This window comes from Phoca vitulina, unplaced genomic scaffold (genome assembly GCF_004348235.1).
Source record: "Phoca vitulina isolate PV1807 unplaced genomic scaffold, GSC_HSeal_1.0 scaffold47, whole genome shotgun sequence".
NCBI classification, from domain to species: Eukaryota; Metazoa; Chordata; class Mammalia; order Carnivora; family Phocidae; genus Phoca; species Phoca vitulina.
In genome coordinates, this window is record NW_022589750.1 from 5854081 (window position 1) to 5876025 (window position 21945).

Sequence of the window (21945 nt, forward strand, 5' to 3'; positions counted from 1 at the left end):
GGCAGTCCTCCCTGTCCTGGGCTCCCCCAGGTCTGTGCACCTGCTCCGTGCCCTGGCTGTCCTCCCTGTCCTCTGTCCTGGTCTCCAAATCCTGCTCGGCCTGATCAGGACTGAAGAGAACCCTGTTTCTCCATGTTCCTTGTATTTCGGGACAATGCCTCCAGACTCTCTTTTCATCTCTCTGTGCAGTGTCCAAATGGCAGCTCACTGATATGGGGCTGTTTCTTCAAATTCCACTCCAGAGATAGAAACATGATATAAATTTAGTCATTTGTCTTCCATCCCAGCAGCACTCTCAGGTACCGTTAAAATTCTGTTCTGGTTTTTGCTGCGACAGCCCCAGAGACCCCTTTCTGACAGAGAGCGGAGGTTTTACTTTCCTTTTTCAGACATCAGCTCTTTTTCTAGAGACTGTATTGTGTGTTAACAATACAAGGTAAAGTGAATAGTAATAATCCTTTCTGTAGCTCTGTATAGCTCTCAGGTGCTGCCACATCCATCAGCTCCCTCAATTTGATCTCTGCATCAGCCCTGGGAGTTGGGGGAGAGGGGGCAGGTGGAGAAAGATGCTGTTGGAAATTTTTGTAGATAAAAATGGAGGCCTAGCTGACTTGCTCACACTCACGTGGGTAACACATAACAGAACTGTATTAACTGAGCCAAGGGTCTTTGGTTGCAAGCAACAGAGGCGAATTTAGCTGAAACAGGCAAGAAATAGCCCACTGTGTCAAAGGAATCGACCTGAGAAAGGATAGAAATCCCAATGACTCCAGGGTCCCAGGGATAAAGAAGAGTGTCCTTTCAGGGCACTTGGGTCAGTGGCTCCATCCACTTCCTGTCCCTGAATCTCAGGCTTGAGATTCACGTTTTTCTGCTCCTGGGAATGAGGATCTGGTTGGCCTACTTAGATCGTGGGAGGATGGGGCCCCGTGATGGTACCCCAAAACGATGGGGAGGAGGGGACTTCACAAGCGGAGATGGGGAGCTGTTATAGGAGATGAGGAACAACGCCCATCCCAGCAGGTGCTCCTGGAGCCCAAGCTCTCATGACCTGGGAAGGGCTGGCTTCCTCTCACTGGTGTGCGCCCTCCTCCGTCCCTCCCCACTGGCCACATGTTCTCTTATGTCTGCACTTGTTCCATTTTTCTTTCTCTGCTGACAGACCTCCTGGCCTTACTCATTTACTTCAAAATGCCAGACTCAGCCTCCAAGTGCTTGCCCCCGAATAACCCAGGATCTCAGTGCTTCAGTTCCCATTTTCCAGGAGAGACACCCTGGTGGTTCCAGCTCCCCTGGTCTAATTGGCTGACAGTTTGTGTGGTGAAAGGAATCGTGGGCCTGGGAGGAGGTTGACATGATAGATGGGGATGCTTCTTCCAGGACCCAAGGACAGAAAGTGCAGTGCAGCCTCATGGAAACTCAGAATGGAGAGTGTGAATTTATATATATTCATCACTACTGCTCATCACTCCAGCTTCCTATGGCCCCAAATGACCATCCTGGGCTATCCTATGCCTTTCCAGTTTGATCCCCTCTGCTAACCAGGTCAGCCTCTGGGTTTTCCCAACTCCCGATTCTTGGAAAGGCACCTATGTTCTCTTCTTCAGCCGGTCAGCCCGTGAGTGGGCAACTGGCATCTTTACCTCCGTGTCACAGGGGAATGGAGTCCTGGAGGGTGAGAAGCCCTTCTTAACCCTGTGTTTCCCATTGCGGGGCAGGTCAAGGCCCTCCTGGAAGAAATCCTCGAGCGAGTGACAGACGAGTTTAACATGCCAGAGCTGCTGGCCAAAGTGGAGGAGCGCACCCCCTACATCGTCGTCACCTTCCAGGAGTGTGAGCGGATGAACATCCTCACCAGGGAGATCCGGCACTCACTGAGGGAGCTGGACCTCGGCTTAAAGGTAAGGGGTGGGGGGTCTTGGTGGGAAGGGGCATGGCCAGAGGACACAGCTGGACCCCCCGGGAGAGAGAGGCAGGAGGGGGTACCGGGGACCTGGGAGCTGGAGAGTTGTCCTAGAGCAATCCGAATGCCTGAGAAGGCATCACTCCCAGAAAGTGGGAGCGGCTGGGCTGCAGGGAGGCTAAGACCCAAAGTTCTATAAAGTCTGAAGCCGTACTGAAGTTAGAATGTGCTAGACCGGCTGGTCAGCATATGCGAGCTGCCCGAGGAGACCACCCTCTGAGGAGCAAGCTAGACGAAAATTTTGACAGCCTGGTGTCTTCTACCGACATAGTTGCTTTCGTGGGGGGGGCAGAGGAGCACTGGAAAAAAGTAGAGGTTCTAGAACTAGACGGCCCCGGGGTCACTTCCTCGCTCGCGGCCTTAAAGTGGCTTAGATCTCACTGTGTCTCAGCTTCTTCACCTGTAAGAGGGATGATGGTCCGACTTCATAAGGCTTTGGGGAAGGATGAAATAAATTCATTTACATCGAATGTTTAGAACAATCCCTAGTGTGTAGTAAATACCCCCAAAGTATTAGCTGATAATTATTATCGCCTCATCAGAGAAAAGGATGGTCATCTTTTTACAACACCAAGGTTGTAGGAAAGATCCAAGATACTGCACAAACTCTGCATTTCTCTTGAGCAATGGAAGAGTCTGTGTCTACCCCCAGTTGCCTAAACACGTTTACCTGATGTGCCAGGAGGTAATTACGTCAGGGGCCTGGCCCGGACCCTCACAGAGAAGCACCTCTGTGACAGGCACACGGGGGGGGTCCTGCTGCCTCTCAGGAGCTGAGGAAGGGGACTGTTGTCAGCATACACAGGCATGTTCATTAACAGAACTGCAGCCCCAGACAGAGGGAAGGTGAGAACCCAGTTTTGTAGCTCGGAGTTACGTGTGCACGGGAGAAACAACTGTGTGTTTTGTCACAAGTAGTCACCTAGAAACTGTGGAACAAGATTGCAAATTCTACGTTAGTGGGCCTTTTTTTTTTTAATCTGTTAATTTCCTCCTCCTTAGTATACATGGAGGGAAGTAAGGAGAAAGGACAGAAAGGGATGGTGAAGAGAGTATTTGGTAATGTTTCCAAATTACGGGCCAGCCTGTAATCAGATGAAATACAACCTTCCATAGGACGATCTCAAATGTAAAGAAGGACTTGGCGGGTCCCATTATGCAGCTCTGTTACCGCGGTAAGCAGGTCTCCACTAGTAATGACCTCGAGCAGGTTTGCTGCACTCTCAGCTTACGGAGTCCGTGCAGTTGGCACAGTCTATTTACCCATCCGCCTTCCAATTCGTGCATTTTTCATCCAAGAGCCGCGGCCGTGGTCGGGTGGCATGAATCACGAGCATGCCTGGGCGCAGATGAAGGGGGCAGGCGAGGAAGTGTCTCTTTGCTCTCAGTCTAGTTCAAGCAAAGCTGACCACGAGCAGCTCGGGCAGGTCTGAGCACTCCCCGCTGGAGGGCGCAGGGAGATGGAGGGGGGACAGGCTTCTCCAGAGGAGGCCTTGGAAGAACGAGCAGGCAGGCAGATCATAACACAGGGCACACAGAGAGATGTGGGAAAAGAAAGAAAGAAACAAGTCTGTGGCATCAGGGGAGGCTCCAGCGGAGAAAGGGTGGGAGTACAACAGGGGGGACAAGGAGAAGAATCTTCCAGACGTGCCAGCAGAGGAGCCCTAACCCTGCTCTGAGTCACCTGCTTTGGCCAGAGCAGAGGGTCGACTCAGGTGAGTGGACAGGCAGTCAGGACAGCTGTGGCTTGCCTTTCTCTCCTGGTCCCTCTGGGAGCTGGAGAACAGGCATTTTAAAATGCTGTCATCTAAACCCAGTCTCGTGGCCTGGCCGTCGGGCCCCCCCGGGGGATTTCTCATAGCACACGTCCCAGCACCACCTCTGCAGCCAGGTTTTAAGCAGTGGCCAGGTGATTCTGGTGATGGGCCGTTTGTGAAGCACAGTGTTAAGACAAGCAGGTGGAGGGAAAGATGGAGCGTGCGAGGGGACAGCAGCCGAGTTCAGGGAAGGGAGGGTGTTTAAGTCTAGGGGAGAGAGAAAGGAAAGGCAGCAGAGACAGGAGTGACCTGAGCGGGAGGGTCCACGGGATGGCCCCACTGCGCGGTGTCTGACACATTCGGACTGAGGTTCTCCTGAACAGTCACTTTCAAGTTCTAGGAGTGCGTCAGGTGGTGCACAGGGGGACAGAGGGCAACTCACGCTACCCAGCACATCAGACAGGCAAACCCACTCTGCCCAGACGGGGCACCAAAGTCAGGAGAGGTCTAACTTCTTTTTAAAATCATGAAGTCAATACTCTTAGCATTTGTGATAAACTTTTATTTGTATCCATTCATAATTGGCTGGATGGGAAACCATAAGGCCACCACCCACAAAGTATCAGCTGAACTGAGAGGCACAGTAATGCTAAGCTCAAGGACTGTAGGAGCTCAAAGCACACAAAAGTGGTAGAGGAAGATAGGGTAAGCACCGAAGAGAGGTCAATTCATCATAACCATGTTCCCACAGAGAAATTTACCACAGTAAGACATCTGGCTCCTAGTCTTACACAGTGAAGACAGGTTCTGTGAGTATCCAAGCTGACCGGTCAAAGGTACTGACTCCCACTAACCAAATGCACAAAAGCCTGATGTACAAAACTCCTAAAGGCCACTTTCTTTCTCTATATTAACTAGGTATAACTTTCAAAGGGCCATATACTGATGGCAGTGGGCCCAGAAAATCCTCTGCCTAGGTAGATAAATTCTAAGAGAAGCTAAATTCCTAGACCTTCACTGTCTACAGTAGCAGCCAATGATAGGTTAGCACTTAAAATGTGACTAGTCCAAATTGAGATGTTCTGTAAGCATAAATTAAACACCATATCTAGGAAAGAGGCTGGGAAGATGGTGGAGTAGGAGGACCCTAAGCACACCTCACCCACAGATACAACAAGGTAACGCATCATTGCAACTAACCCAGAAAATGACTGGCAGAACCGACTCCACAACTAAAGGTAAAGAGGCCACAGCAAAGAGGGTGGGAAGGGTGAAGACACAGTGGGGAGCTACGGCAACCGTGGCCGTCCATGGGAGGCAGGCAGCTACAGACACAGAGAAGGGGAGAAACAGGCCATCACACAAGGGAGCCCTCACAGGGAGGACAAATCCCCATAACACCTGGCTCTGAAAACAAGAGAGGCCAAATTACATGAGTTCGTATGACCAGTGCGACTTAACACCTGGAATTGTACCAATCAGCAGGCTCAGCTCTGGGAGAGCCAGAGGCCAAGAGGAACCTGAGTCCCCGCCCTCAAGGAGGCAGCACAATGAATGAAGGGCCTGTGCAGATAAAACAAACATAGAGCAGCAGTTTGAAAAATGCCTGGGGCATAGGGGAGGGAGAGTTATTTACTGATCTCAGAGCAAGTCTGCAGGGGCAGAGATGCTAGGGAGACTCCTCCAGGAACAAAGGAGTTGCCAGGAGCCGTTTCCCTTCCCCTGCCCTCCAGCGTAACCACACCACCACCTGTGGGAACCACATGCTTCCACTGCGCCCCATGTCTCCAGCCTGATGCCGTGGGTTCCCTCCTCCAGAAGCCCAGTGCAAACCTTGCTAAGACCACATCCTCCCCAGCTCACACACTTTGCAGATCCTCCCCCTCCAACCCAGCTGGCCTCAATCCCCAGGGCAGCGGCAGGTCCCCTCCCTAGAGAACCAACGCACAAACCTTGCCAGTGCTGCACACCCTGCACGCATCGCGGATCTGCCCCCCTCCGTACACTCCGGGCCAGAGCCCATCCGAAGTGGTACCTCAAAGCTCGCGGTGTGCAAGCAGCTCCGTGTCTGGGCCAGCACCGCTCAAAAGTGACTTCTGCCTTGGGGGGTGGGGGCTGGGGGGGAAACAACCACACACACAGACACACACACACACACGTGCGCGTACACCAGCCAGACGGCAGCCCCACCCAACAATGAAAGCTGCTCAGGGGACAACACAGGAAAAACGCCCTGCAGTTTGCTGCCACTACATCTCTGGCAAACTGAGTCTGACTCAACTCAAACCCATGGGGCCCCAAACTGGCCCACAACAGGTGGAGAGAGCCACTGCAGACGACTGGGCTGAAGGAAAGAGTGGCTCAGCCCCAACAGGAAGGCACATATGTCACAGGGGAGACGCCCCTGAAGCGCTAGGTTCCGGCAAACAGGGCACTATTTTCAAAAGCAGGAGATGCAGCTGACATTCCTAACACCAAGAAACAGACACAAACAGATAAAATGAGGACACAGAGGAATATGTCCCAAATGAAAGAACAGGACAAAACCACAGCAAGAGACCTAAGTGAAATGGATACAAGTCATATGCCTGATAGAGAATTTAAAGTAATGATCAAAGATACTCACTGGACTTGAGAAAAAAAATGGAGGACATCAGTGAGACCCTTACCGATGAGATAAAAAAGAACTAATCAGAGATGAAGAACACAATAAATGACATTAAAAATACCCTAGAGGGAATAAATAGCAGGAGGGAAGAAGTAGAGGAATGAATTAATGAACCAGAACACAGGGTAACGGAAAGTCATCGAGCTGAGCAGGTGAGAGAAAAAAATTACGCAAAATGAGAAGACTTAGGGAATTCAGCGACACCAGCAAGCATAATAACATTCAAGAAGGTAGGGCTCCCAAAAGGAGGAGAGAGAGAAAAGGGGGCAGAAAAATTATTTGAAGAAATAATAGCTGAAAACTTTCTGAATCTGGGGAAGAAAATAGAAATTCCAACAAAATCAACCCAAGAAGGTCCACACAACAAAAAGTAGTGATGAGAATTTTAGAAGCAGCAAAAAAAAAGCAGTTATATATAAGGGAAACCCCATAAGGCTATGAGTGGATTTTTCAGCAAGAACTTTGCAGACCAGAGGACAGTGACACGATATATTCAATGGGCTGAAAGGAAAAAATGTGCAGCCAAGAATACTCTTTAGTAAGTCTGTTATTCAGAACTGAAAGAGAGAGAGTTTTCCAGACAAAAAGGAATTCGTCACCACTAAACCAGCCTTACAAGAAATGTTAAAGGGGACTCTTTGGGTAGAAAGGAAGGACCATAATCAGGAGTAAGAAAAGGAGGAAGCACAAAGGCAGTAAAATTACCTGTATTTATAAAAATCGTTCAAGGGATTCACAAGATAAAAGGATATGAAGTATGACACCACATACCTAAAATATGGGGGACAAAGGAGTAAAAATGTAGTGCTTCTAGATTTCAAACTTAAGCAACCATCGATTTCCTATAGACTGCTATATGCAGAAGATGTTATACACCAACCTAATGGTAACTTCAAGTCAAAACCCAGTAATAGATATGCGAAAAATAAAGAGAAAGGAATCCAAACAGGTAACTAAAGAAAGCCAACTTACAGTGAGAGAGCAAGGGAAGAAAGGAACAGAGAATATAAATGCAACCATAAAACAAGTAACAAAATGGCAATAAATACATACATACCTATGAATAATTCTTTGAATATAAATGGACTAAGCGCTCCGATCAAAAGACATAGAGTGACAGAATAAATAAGAAAATAAGACCCATCTATTTGCTGTGTACAAGAGACTCATTTCAGACCTAAAGACAGATGCAGAATGAAAACGAAGGGATGGAGAAGCATTTATCCTGAAAATGGATGTGAAAAGAAAGGTGGGGTAGCAATACTTAGACAAATTAGACTTTGAAGCAGACTAACAAGAGATAAAGGACACTTCATAATCATAAAGGGTCGATCCAACAAGAAGATATAACAATTGTAAATATTTTTTAAAGATTTTATTTGTTAGAGAGGGAGCAAGCAAGCGCACAGCAGGGGAGCAAGGAGCCCGATGTGGGACTCGACCCCAGGACCCTAGGATCGTGACCTGAGCCGAAGGGAGACGCTTAACTGACTGAGCCACTCAGGCGCCCCAACAATTGTAAATATTTAGGCACTCAACGTGGGGGCACCCAAATACTTAAAACAGTTAATAATAAAGAAAGTAATCAACAGTAATAAAATAATAGTACGGGTCTTTAACTCCCCACTTACATCAATGGAGAGATCATCCAAACAGAAAGTCAACAAGGAAACCATGGCTTTGAATGACACATTGGAGCAGATGGATTTAACAGATATATTCAGAACATTCCATCCTAAAACAACAGAATACACATTCTTTTCAAATGCACATGGAACATTCTCCAGTATAGATTACATATTAGGCCGCAAAACAAATCTCAGCAAATTCAGAAAGATTGAAGTCATACACCATGCATCTTTTCTGACTACAACACTACAAAACTACACCACAACACTACAAAAAAAAACGACCACAAGAAAAAATCTGGAAAGAACACATGGAGGTTAAATAACATGCTACTAAACAATGAATTGGTCAACCAAGAAATCAAAGAAGTCAAAAAATACATGGAGACGGGTGCCTGGGTGGCTCAGTTGGTTAAGCATCTGCCTTCAGCTCAGGTCATGATCTCAGGGTCCTGGGATCGAGCCCCGCATCAGGCTCCCTGCTCAGTGTGGAGTCTGCTTCTCTTTCCATCCCTCCCCCTGCTCAGGCGTTCACACTCTCTCTCTCTTTCTCTCGCTCTCAAATAAATAAATAAAATCTTTAAAAAAAATTACATGGAGACAAATGAAAATGAAAACACCAACAATCCAAAAGCTCTGGAATGCAGCAAAACCAATTCAAAGTGGGAAGTTTATAGCAATACAGGCCTACCTCAAGAAGCAAGAAACATCTCAAACAATCTATCCTTACATCTAAAGGAGCGTAAATCAGTAGAAAGAAGGAAATAATAAAGATTAGAGGAGAAATGAATGAAATAGAAACTAAAAACAAAGCGAAAAACAATAGAACAGATCAATGAAATCTGGCGCTGGGTTTTTTTAAAAGATCAACAAAATTGATAAACCTTTAGCAGACTCATTTAAGAAAGAGAGAGGTGGGGGTGCCTGGATGGCTCAGTCGGTTGAGCATCCAACTCTTTTTCTTTTTTTTTAAGATTTTATTTATTTGTTTGTCAGAGAGAGAATAGGAGCAGCGGGGAGAGGCAGAGGGAGAAACAGGCTCCCTGCTGAGCATGGAGCCTGACCTGGGACTCAATCCCAGGACCCCAGGATCACAACCCGAGCCGAAGGCAGACGCTTAACCAACTGACCCTGCCAGGCATCCCGAGCATCCAACTCTTGATTTCAGCTCAGGTCATGATCTCAGGGTCATGGGATCGAGCCCCACATCAGGTTCCATGCCAAGATTCTTTCTCCCTCTCCTCCTCCCCAGCCCACTCATGCATGCTCGCTCTTGAAAGAGAGAGAGAAGGGGCTCAAACAAAATCAGAAATTAAAGACAAGAAATAAAAACCAACACTGCAGTAATACAAAGGATTGTTAGAGATTATGAAAGATTATATGCCAACAAACTGGACAACCTAGAAGTAATGGATAAATTCCTAGAAGTATATATAACCCCCCAAAACTGAATCAGGAAGAAATAGAAAATTTGAACAGACCAATTACCAGCAATGAAACTGAATCACTAATCAAAAAACTCCCCAAAACACAAAAGACCAGATGGCTTCACAGGTGAATTCTACCAAACATTAAAGAAGAGTTAATACCTATTCTTCTCAAACTATTCCAAAAAATAGAAGAGGGAGGAAAACCTCCAAATTCACTCTATTTGGCTGGCATTACCCTGATACCAAAACCAGAGTAAAGACACTACATAAAAACAGAACTATAGGCCAATATCTCTGATGAACACAGATGCAAAAATTCTCAACAAAATACTAGAAACCTGAATCCAACTATGCATTAAATAAATTATTCACCACAATCAAGTGTGATTTATCCCTGAGATGGAGTTGTTCAATATTCACAAATCAATCAACATGACACATCACATAAATAAGAGAAAGGATAAAAACCACATGATCGTTTCAATACATGCAGAAAAAGCACTTGACAAAGTACAACATCCATTCATGATAAAAAAAAAACAACCTCCACAAAGTAGGGTTACAGGAACCCTACCTCAACATAATAAAGGCCATATATGAAAAGAGCACAAGCAGGGGGAGAGGCAGAGAGGGACAAGCAGACTCCCCGCTGCTCAATCGCAGGACCCCAAGATCATGACCTGAACTGAAGTCAGACACTTAGCCGACTGAGCCACCCAGGTGCCCCGGGAATCGTTTTTGATTATTCAGATGTTTTAGGCCATCAGACTATTTTTTTCCCCAAGCTTCCAGTGGCTAATTCACAAAATCTGTTTCTAAATACGTGAAGGATGCTCAAACTTGGAAGTCCAGCTTGCTGACTTGGAGAACTACTCCAGCTTTTTACTCTGATCCATTGTGTGCTGACTTGATAGTGCAGGTCTGATAGGGCCTTGCTTTGACCCGTGGACAGCTTACAGTCACCACTCACCAGACAGCCACCCTGGCCCACATGCCTTCAGGTTTTCCAGCACTCTGTCAGAAGACCCAGCTGCATGGACTGCGGGGCACGGCCTGTATCATTCCCACTGCCCTCCCCATCTCCTCCCCTGCTCCAGAAAAATGAAAGCTGGTTGCAAAGACCATTTTCATAGGGAAGAAAAAGCAGATAGGAACTGACCGTCAGGACAGGGTGCAGCCTGCAGCCCCCCGAGGAGGAGGACATGGGTGTTGCTGACCCCCTTGTGAGCCCAGGGCACCAGCTGCTTCAGACCCATCAGGGGTGCACTTTCCAAATGGACGTTCCCGGCCCTCTGGAGGTTGGAGTCCTTAGGTATGGATTGCAGTCTAGGAATCTGAGCTTTTTTATTAAAAAAAAAAAAACCACTAATAATAGCTCACTGACTTCAAAGAATGAAGACCTGTAGGAAAAATAAGGTTTTTACTCAAGATTATGAAACCATGCCTTTATAGGGATGAATAAAGTGGTTAAGGTCACAGCCAGCTAGCTTTTGTATCTATGATAAGGGCTCCCCACTGACCCCAGCCTTTAGTTCTAGATTCACCTGCCATACTGACATGCAGCAAGCAAGTCAGAGGACCCTGAAATGCAGCAAGTTCCTAAGACAGGGATTCAGTGTTTTCTTGGTAAGTTTTCTTCTAGCTGACTCTTGACCTGCAAGTACAGATATTAATCAGTGTTACAGAGGATCCAGGCAGGAGGAATTTGAGAAAATTGGGCTTGAACAAATGTACACAGGTTTCTGTAGGATAGTATAGCTGGAGTCTTTAAGAAGGGCCCACTTGTCCACAGCTTGGCCACAGAAATTTCCTGTCTGCCCACCCCAGCCTCCACCAATCTGGCAATAGCCCAAGAAACGTTTTCCTGAACAGCTTTTGGGAAATGCTGTCCTAAAGTCTTCTCCTAAGAAAGGGATGAAACTTACACTTAGTGAATCTGCGGTGGGATTCTCTCATTTCTTCTCAGCCCTACAATGAAAATGAGTCATTCCTACTTGGCTCAAGGTCACGGGAATACTGACTTCAGAAACCAACTACAAGGTGAATGGTTTCCTCTTTTCTGGAATTGTTCTTCACTCTCAAACTGGCAAAACCTCAGACAGCACATTCTTGAAGTCTGTCACTCCCACATTCAATTAGCAAATGCAAAATCGTGGTCAGAATGAATTAACATATTTTAAGCGGATGTGAGAAATTTTTAAGAAAGCCAAGTTACACATTTTATGTTCCTCTATCAAAATGAATTCAGATGTCCAAATGCTGTTAAAAATTAAGTATGGCTTTTTTTTTTTTTTTAAGATTTCATTTTTTTAGAGCCGTTTTTAGGTTCACAGCCAAATCAAGAGGAACATAAGAGAGATTTCCCACATACTCCCTGCCCCCCACAGAGCCTGCCCCACTATCCACGTCTCCCAGCAGAGTGGTCCACTTGTTACAACTGAGGAGCCTACACTAACTTACCACAATCACCCACAGTCCATAGTTACATTGGGGCTCACTCTTGATGGTGTACATTCCAGGGGTTCGGACAAATGTGTATGACACGACTGTGATACTTGGCAGAAAGGGAAGAAGAAAGGCGATCCCTTCGTTGTTCAGGCTTACTATGGGAATCGGGCTACTGTTCAGGAAAGAGCCCCACACTTCCACTGAACTGAGGACACACAGAGCAGAGGTCATAAAGGCCAAGGTAGTGGGGTTTGTAGGGCAGAATGCCTATGGCAGGGAGCTGCCCAGACAAAAAGCCTCAGATATCCACAGAGGGACCCCCGAGACACTGGCTGGCTACTGCTCTGTACATGAGTGAGAAAAAAACTACCCAAGGCTGGGAAGGAACCATGACACAGGAGCAGAGAGAACAATCCTCAGAACTCACACAGAGCTGGGAATAGTTCCCACTAGCTGGCATACAGAGAAATTAAAACAAAAAACAAAAAACAAAAAAAACAGAAAGTTTCAGGGAAGATTCTCAGAAGGGTATCAACTTAGTAAAAGGACTAAATTGGACCCAGACTAAGACTGAAAGCTGGTCTGTACTCCCCTGACAGCAAAGATGAAATCCAAGCTGCCAACAGATCCACTGAGTTCAAGTAAATTAACTGCAGGCAAAAAAATTCTTTCCCGGGGTGCGTAGGTGGCTCAGTCATTGGGCGTCTGCCTTTGGCTCGGGTCATGGTCCCAGGGTTCTGGGATCGAGCCCCGCGTGGGGCTTCCTGCTCAGCAGGGAGCCTACTTCTCCCCCTCCCTCTGATGCTCCCCCTGCTTGTACTCTCTCTCTCTGTCAAATAAATAAATAAAATCTTTAAAAAAAAAAAATTCTTTCCAGCACTACTTAAAGGAATACAACAAAATCCAGCACTCAAAAATGTAAAATTCAGTGTCTGACATGCACTAAACTAATTACAGGCATGTAAAGAAGTGGGAATATATGACCCATATCCAGGAGAAAAGTGGATCAGTTGAAATGGCACCAAAAATGGCAAGGATGATGGAATTCGCAGGCAGGGAGGTTAGGACACAATCCTGAGTTTGCTGTGTCTGTTGAAGGAGACAGAAGAAAATACGAACGTGATGACGTACAAATGGAACATATAAACAGAACGTACAGAGATGGAAAGTGCAATAGTCGAATGAAAAATGAGACCTTTGGAAGATTTACAGCTGATGAAAACATAGCAAAAGAAACTACCCAAAGTGAGGGAAAAAGAAAAAATACTGAAAAAAAGTAAACAGCACATCAGGGACCTGTGGGATAATATCTAGTGGTCTAACACATGTAACTGGAGTCCCAGGAAGATGGAGGTGAGAGGGAGGGCCAAAAAAAAAACTTAAACAAGGGCCATGGTTTTGCAGATCTGTCAAAAACTATAAATCCGGGGTGCCTGGGTGGCTCAGCCATTAAGCATCTGTCTTCAGCTCAGGTCATGATCCCAGGGTCCTGGGATCGAGCCCCACATCGGGCTCCCTGCTCGACGGGAAGCCTGCTTCTCCCTCTCCCACTCCCCCTGCTTCTGTTCCTGCTCTCGCTAACACTCTCTGTCAAATAAATAAATAAAATCTTTAAAAAAAAAAACAAACTATAAATCCACAGGCACAAGAAGCTCAACATGCCCCATGCAGAATAGACCTAATGAAAACTATGTAAAGGTACCTCATGATGAAGTTGGTGAAACCCAAGGGTAAAGCAGGCGGGATGAGGGGCAAGGCGGGAGTGGGGGTGGAGAATATGCAAAGGAGCAAAGAGAGAAATGACAGCAGACTTCTCGCAGGGAGCTATGCAAGCTGGAGACAGTGGAGAGATACCATGAATGTACTAAAGGAAAAGCACCAAAAAGAAAATGATAGGGGTGCCAGGGTGGCTCAGTCAGTTGGGTGTCTGACTCTTGATTTCAGCTCAGGTCATGGTCTCAGGGTCATGGGATCGAGCACCATGGTAGGCTTCTTGCTCAGTGGGAAGTCTCCTGGAGATTCTCTCTCTCTCTCTGCCCCTCCTCCCAGCTCTCCCTCTCTCTCTAATAAATAAATCTTTAAAAAGAAGAAAACGATAAACCCAGAACTCTTGGAGTAGCCGAAATAAAAACAAAAACAAAAAAACAAACTTTCAAAAAAGAAAACTAAATACAGGCATACCTCATTTTGTTGCATTTCACTCTACTGAGCTTCACAGATACTGTTTTTTTGTTTTGTTTTTTACAAATAGAAGGATTGTGGCAACCCTGCATTGAGCAGGTCTATAGGTCTCATTTTTTCCAACATTTGCTCACTTTGTTTCTCTGTGTCACATTTTGGTAATTCTCAGAATATTTCAAACTTTTTCATTATTATTGTTATGGTTATCTGTGATCAGTGATCTTTGATATTACTGTTGTAATTGCTTTGGAGTGCACAAACCATGCCCATTTTTAAAAATATTTTTTATTTATTAGAGAGAGAGAGTGAGCAAGAGAGAGAACACAAGCCAGGGGGAGAGGCAGAGGGAGAAGCAGACTCCCTGCTGAGCAGGGAGCCCAACACAGGGCTCAATCCCAAGACCCTGGGATCATGACCTGAATCAAAGGGAGACCCTTAACTGACTGAGCCACCCACATGCCCCAACCATGCCCATTTAAAACAACAAATCTGATAAATGTTTATGTGTTCTGACTGCACCATTGACCAGCCTCCCTGTGTCTCTCACCTTCTCCACTTGGCTCCCTCTTCCCTGAGACACAACAGTATCGAAATTAGGCCAATTAATAACCCTACAACAGCTCCTAAGTGTTCAAGTGAAAGGAAGAGTCACACGTCTCTCACTTGAAATCAAAAGCTGGAAATGATTAAGCTTAGTGAGGAAGGCATGTTGAAAGCCAAGAGAGGCCAAAAGCTAGGCCCCTTATACCAAATGGTTAGCTAAGCTATGAATGCAGAGGAAAAGTTCTTAAAGGAAATTAAACTGCTTCTCCAGTGAACACACAAATGATAAGAAAGTGAAACAGCCTTATTGCTGTTATGGAGAAAGTTTTAGTGGTCTAGATAGAAGGTCAAGCCAGCCCCAACATTCTCCTAAGCAAAAACCTAATCCAGAGCAAGGCCCTAATGCTCTTCAAGTCCATGAAAGTGGAGAGAGGTGAGGAAGCCGCAGAAGAAAAGTCTGAAGCTAGCAGAGGTTGGTTCAGGAGGTTTAAGGAAAGAAGCCATCTCCATGACATAAAAGTGCAAGGTCAAGCAGCAAGTGCTGATGTAGAAGCTGCAGTAAGTTCTCCAGAAGTTGGAGCTAAGATAACTAATGAAGGTGGCTACACTCAGCAACAGATTTTCAATGTAGATGAAACGGCTTTCTATTGGAAGAAGATGCCATCTAGAACTTTCATAGCTGCAGAGGAGAAGTCAATGTCTGGCTTCAAAGCTTCAAAGGACAGGCTGACTCTCTTGTTAGGGGCTCATGCAGCTGGTGACTTTAAGTTGAAGCCAATGCTTATTTACCATTCTGAGAATCTTAGGGCCCTTCAGCATGATGCTAAATCTGCCTGTGCTCTATCACTGGAACAACAAAGCCTGGATGACAGCACATCTGTTTACAACATGGTTTCCTGAATATTTTAAGCCCACTGCTCAGAAAGACGCCTTTCAAAATATTACTGCTTGTTGACAATGCACCTGGTCACCCAAGAGCTCTGATGGAGATGGACAGTGAGATTTATGTTGTTTTCACTCCAGCTAACACAACATCCATTCTGTAGCCCATGGATCAAGGAGTCATTTCAACTTTCAAGTCTTACTATTTAAGAAATGCATTTCGTAAGGCTCTTGCTGCCATAGATAGTGTGATTCCTCTGATGGATGTGGACAAAGTAAATTGATAACCTTTGGAGAGGATTCACTATCCTAGATGCCATCAAGAACATTTGTGATTCATGGGAAGAGGTCAAAATACCAACATGAACAGGAGGAGTTTGGAAGAACCTGATTCCAACCCCTTAACAACTGAGCCACGCAGGCGCCCCTGTACGTTGTTTTTTTAGACATAATGCTATTACACACTTAGTAGATTACAGTGTAGTGTAAACATAACTTCCACATGCACTGGAAAACCAGAACCTTCATTTGACTCGCCTTATTGCAATACACAGTTTCTTGCAGTGGTCTAGAACCGAACCCACGGTATCTCTGAGGTGTGCCTATAAGCATGTTCTCAGACAACTGAGAGAAATCATATCCAGTAGGCCTAAAATATAAGAATGTTAAAAGAAATTCTTCAGACAGAAGGAAAATGATACTATAAAGAAATCAGGGTCTACACAAAGTAATGTCTGTCTCCATAGATGGTAAATATGTGAGTTGTATTAAAGACATTTTTTATCACTTAAGAATCGTAAAAAACAATTAACTTCTTAAAACAAAAATAGTAATTACTTTGGGCTTTATAACATATGTAGAACCAAATGTATGTCAACAACAGCATAAAAAATAAGAGGGGGGAGGCGCCTGGGTGGCTCAGTCGTTAGCATCTGCCTTCGGCTCAGGTCATGATCCCAGGGTCCTGGGATCGAGCCCCGCATCGGGCTCCCTGCTCCGCAGGAAGCCTGCTTCTCCCTCTCCCACTCCCCCTGCTTCTGTTCCTGCTGTCGCTGTCTCTCTGTCAAATAAATAAAATCTTTAAAAAAAAACAAAAAAAGAGGGGAATACACAATTATTATGCCGTATGCGATGTGGCATATTATTTGAAGGTAAACTGTGCTAACTTAGAGACATATACTGTAAATCCTAGAGGCGGGGTCAGCAAACTACTGGCCTGCAGGCCAAATCCAGCCCACAACCTGTTTCTGTAAGGAAACATTTACTGGAACGTGGCCAGCCGTTAATTTACACGTTGTTTATAGCTGCTTTTGTGTTACAACTGACGAGGCGAGCAGCTGCAACAGATATCGTATGGCTTGCAAAGCCCACAGTATTTACTATGTGATGCTTTACAGAAAATTTGCCAACCCCTGCCCTAGGGCAACCACTAAAATAAATTTTAAAAAAAAATTGGTAGATTTAAACTCTGTCATACTGATAATTACATTAAATATAAATAGTCCAAGCATCCAAAGTACTGATTAGAACTGTCAGAACAGATAAACAAGATGTAATAATATGCTATTGTGTTGGGATCCTGTTCCCAGATCACTCCCTCAGTTCAAGACTGGATCTCAGCATACAGTTATACATATGACTGAGATTGTTATAATGGGACAGTAAGAATACACACACAGCTGGATCATGAAGGAAAAAGTCACAGGCAGAGTCAGGAGAAATCCATATGCAGACTTCTTATGCTATCTCCCTCCTGTGAGGTATCACACAGAGTATGATCCTATATCCAGAGAAAATATTTTAGGAATGAAGGGGAACTCAAGATATTTTCAGATGAAGGAAAATCATAACGGAATTTGTCACCAACAAACCAACCCTAAAAGATGGGAGGAGGGGAGAGTCTGAGATGGTGATCTAAGTAGACCCTGAACTCAACCCCTCCATGGTCACACCGAGTCTACACCTATATATAGAATAATTCCTCCTGAAAAGGAAGTGAGGGCTGAGTGAACAGTTTCTGCACAACAAAGGATAGAGGGCCTACATACAGTGGGGAGGGATAGTACTGAGGGACCGGGAGCAGATTAATCCGCCAGAAGAAGAGAAAGAAGGGGCAGGAAATTTATTTGAAGAAATAATAGCTGAAAACTCCCCTAACCCGTGGAAGAAAACAGACATTCAGGTCCAGGAACCACAAAAAGTCCCAAACAAGATGAACTCAAGAATGGTCCAAACCAAGACATATAATAATGTCAAAGTTTAAAAATAAAGGGAGCATCTAAAAATTGTCAAAAGAGAAGCAACGTTATATACAAGGGAAACCCCATGAGGCTATCAGCTGAGTTTTTAGCAGAAATTTTACAAGCCAGGGTGCACCTGGGTGGCTCAGTCAGTTAAGTGTCTGACTCTTGATTTTGGCTCAGGTCATGATCTCAGGGTCGTGGGATCAAGGCCCACGTCAGGCTCTGCACCGAGCATGGAGCCTCCTTAAGGATCTTTCCCTCTCCCTCTGCCCACACCCCGCACTCTCTCTTAAAAGAGAAAAGAAAATTTTACAAGCCAGAAGGGACTGGCATGATATATTCAAAGTACTGAAAGGAAAAAACCTACAACTAAGGATACTCTACCTGACAATGTTACCATTCAGAATTTAAAGAGATAGAGTTCTCAAACAAAAGTTAAAGGAGTTCATCACCACTAAATCAGCCATACAAGAAATGGTAAAGAGACTTTTTAAGCAGAAAAGGCCATAATTAGAAATAAGAAAATTATTTTTTAAATTTCATGAGTCAAAGCAAACATAAAGTAGATCAATCATTTATAAAGCTACTATGGCATTACCCTGATACCAAAACCAGGCAGACACTACAAAAAAAGAAAACAACAGGTCAGTATCTCTGATGAACATAGATTCAAAAATCCTGAGCAAAATATTAGCAAATCTAATCCAACAATACATTATATAAATCATTCACCACGATTTATTCCGGGGATGCAAGGGCGGTTCAATATTCACAAAATAATCAATGTGAAACACCATTTTAACAAGAGAAAGGATTAAAAACATGATCATTTAAATAGATACAGAAAAACATTTGACAAAATTCAATATCCATTCATGATAAAAACTCTCAACAAGTGGGTTTAGAGGGAACATACTTCAACATAATAAAAACCATATATTAAAAACTCACAACTAACATCCTACTCAATGGTGAAAAACTGAAAAGATTTTCCTCTAAGATCAGGAACAAGACAGGAGGCTCACTCTCACCACTGTTATTCAACATAATTCTGTAAGGCCTAAACACAGCAATGAGACAAAAAAAAAGAAATAGAATGCATCCAAATTGGTAAGGAAGTTAAACTGTCACTATCTGCAAATACCATAATATTATACATAGAAAGCCCTAAAGACTCCACCAAAAAACTATTAGAAGTAAAAAATGAATTCAGTAAAGTTGCAGGATACTGCATTCTGCTTCATACTGTTCATACTGTTTCAATACACTAATAATGAAGGAGCAGAAAGAGAAATAAGAAAACAATTCTAATTGCTTCTTGGCCTTTTGGCTAGGATTAAGTGAAGAAAACAATTCTATTTACAATTGCAACAAAAAGAAAAAAAAAAACCTAGGAATAAACTTAGCCAAGGAGGTGAAAGACCTATACTCTGAAAACTATAGGACATTGATGAAAGAAAGTGAAGATAACACAAACAAATGGAAAGATATTCCATGCTCATGGACTGGGAGAACCAATATTGTTAAAATGTCCACACAACCCAAAGCAATCTACAGATTCAATGCAATCCCTATCAAATTACCAATAGCATTTTTCACAGAACTAGAACAAATTATCCTAAAATTTGTATGGAGCCATAAAAGACCCCAAATAATCAAAGTAATCCTGAGAAAGAACAAAACTGGAGGTATTACCATCCTAGATTTCAAGGTATACTACAAAACTGTAGGAATGAAAACAGTATGGTACTAGAACAAAAAAAGATACATAGATCAATCGAACAGAGAGCCCAAAATAAACCCATTATTATATGGTCAATTAATCTACGACTAAGGAGGCAAGAATACAATGGGGAAAAGACAGTCTCTTCAATAAATAGTGTTGGGAAAACTGGACAGACACATGCCAAAAAATGAAAATGGACAACTTTCTAGTACCATACAAAAATTAACTCAAAATGGATTAAAGACCTAAATGTGAGACCTGAAACCATAAAAATCCGAGAAGAGAACACAGGCAGTAATTTCTTTGACATCAGCCATAGAAACATTTTTCTAGATTAAAAAAACCTGAAATACCTACATGCAAACCTAACAAAACATGCACAGGACTTGTGTGCTGAAAACTACAAAACAGTGATAAGAGAAATTAAAGAATATATAAATAAATGGAGGGACATAGTGTGTTCACGGATTAGAAGACTACATAGTAAAGATGTCAATTTTACTCAAATTGTTGCACAGGTTCAATGCAATTCCTACCAAAATCCCAGCAAGAACCGTTTGTAGATACAGGGAAGATCATTCTAAAATTTATGTGGAAAAGCAAAGGAACTAAAATAGTGAAGACAATTTTGAAACAGAATAAAGTAGGAGGAAGCAGTTTCCCTAATTTCAGAACTTATTATATAGTTATTGTAATCAAGACTGTGTGGTATTGGTAGAGGGACAGACACACAAAACAGAATAAAGAAACTGGAAATAGATTTTCCCAAATATCCCAACTGATTTTTGACAAAGGTGCAAAAGCAAGTCAATGGGGGAAAGAAAGCCTTTCAACAAACAGTGCTGGAGTAATTTGACATAATAGGCAAAAATACTGACCTCAAGCTAAGTTTCACACCTTGTAAAAAATTAACTCAAAATGCATCAAGGACCTAAGTGTAAAACTTAAAACTATAAAACTCCTGGGCGGGGGGGGGGGGGAAAAAAAATCCTCAAGCGGGGGGGGGGGGGCAGGAAAATAGTTCTTAGACATGACACCAAAAAAACATAAGCCATAAAATAAAAAACTGATAAACTGAACTTCATCAAAATTAAAAATCTTTGCTCTAAAAAAGACCCTTTTAAAATGAAAAGGTAAGCCATAGACTGGGTAAAAGTATTTGCATTCCCATATCTGAAAAAGGACTAATACCAAGAATATACAATTTTTTGAAACTCAACAATAAAAAAAAAAAAATTAGAAAATAAGCAAAAGATATTAAGACATTTCACCGAAGAGAGTATACAGGTGAGAAATAAATACATGAAAAGACACTCATCATCATTAGCCATTATGAAAATGCAAATTAAAATCACAAGATATCACTACACACCTATCAGAATGGCTAAAACAAAAAATAATGACAACTCCAGAATGGGAGAAGATATTTACAAATGACATGTCTGATAAAGGGTTAGTATCCAAAAATACAAAGAACTGATACAACACAACACCAAAAAAAAGAAGTAATCTAACATCTCTCATCATCAGGGAAATGCAAATTAAAACCACAATGAGAAATCACCTCACACTTGTCAGAATGGCTAAAATCAACCACACAAGAACAAGAAACAACAGGTATTGGTGAGGATGCGGAGAAAAAGGAACCTTCTTGCACTGTTGGTGGGAATGCAGACTGGTGCAGCCACTGTGGAAAACAGTATGGAGGTTCCTCAGAAAGTTAAAAATAGAACAACCATATGATCCAGTAATTCCACTATTGGGTATTTACCCAAAGAATATAAAAACACTAATTCAAAAAGACATATGCACCCCTATGTTTACTGCAGCATTATTTACAATAGCCAAGAGATGGAAGCAGCCCAAGTATTGATCCATAGTTGAATGGATAAAGAACATGTGATTATATAAATATATATATATATAATATGTAATATGTAATTATACACACACACACAATGGAATATTACTCAGCCTTAAAAAAAGAATGAAATCTTGCCATTTGCAACAACATGGATAGATCTAGAGAGTATAATGCTAAGCAAAACAAGTCAGAGAAAGACAAATACCGTATGATTTCACTCATATGTGGAATTTAAGAAACAAAACAAATGAGCAAAGGGAAAAAAGAGACCAACCAAGAAAGAGACCCTTAACTATACAGAACACACTGATGGTCACCAGAGGAGAGAAGAGTGGGGGGGGGGGCGGATAAGTGATGGGGGTTAAGAGTACACTTATCCTGTATAAGTTTCTCTTACTGCTATAATAAGTTACCCCAAGCTTAGTGGCTTTCAAGACTTTATCTTACAGTTTCAGAGCTCAGAAGTCTGAAATGGGTCTCACTTAGCTAAAGTCAAGATTTGGGCAGAGCTGTATTTATTCTGCAGGCTCCAGGGAAGAATCCACTCACTTGCCTTGCCCAGGTTCTCCCTTCCTTGAACCATGGATCCTTTCTCCATCTTTAAAGCCAGCC

General features: G+C 43.5%; 1 protein-coding gene across 1 annotated transcript in view; it reads left to right on the forward strand.

Annotated features, from left to right (window-relative positions):
• The window catches only part of DNAH9 (dynein axonemal heavy chain 9), a 338385-nt gene that overhangs the window by 303929 nt on the left and 12511 nt on the right, over positions 1–21945 (forward strand). Inside the window, exon 67 of the mRNA XM_032431745.1 lies at positions 1719–1901. Coding sequence (XP_032287636.1) covers positions 1719–1901 — 183 coding nt within the window. The remainder of the gene's footprint in view (positions 1–1718; positions 1902–21945) is intronic.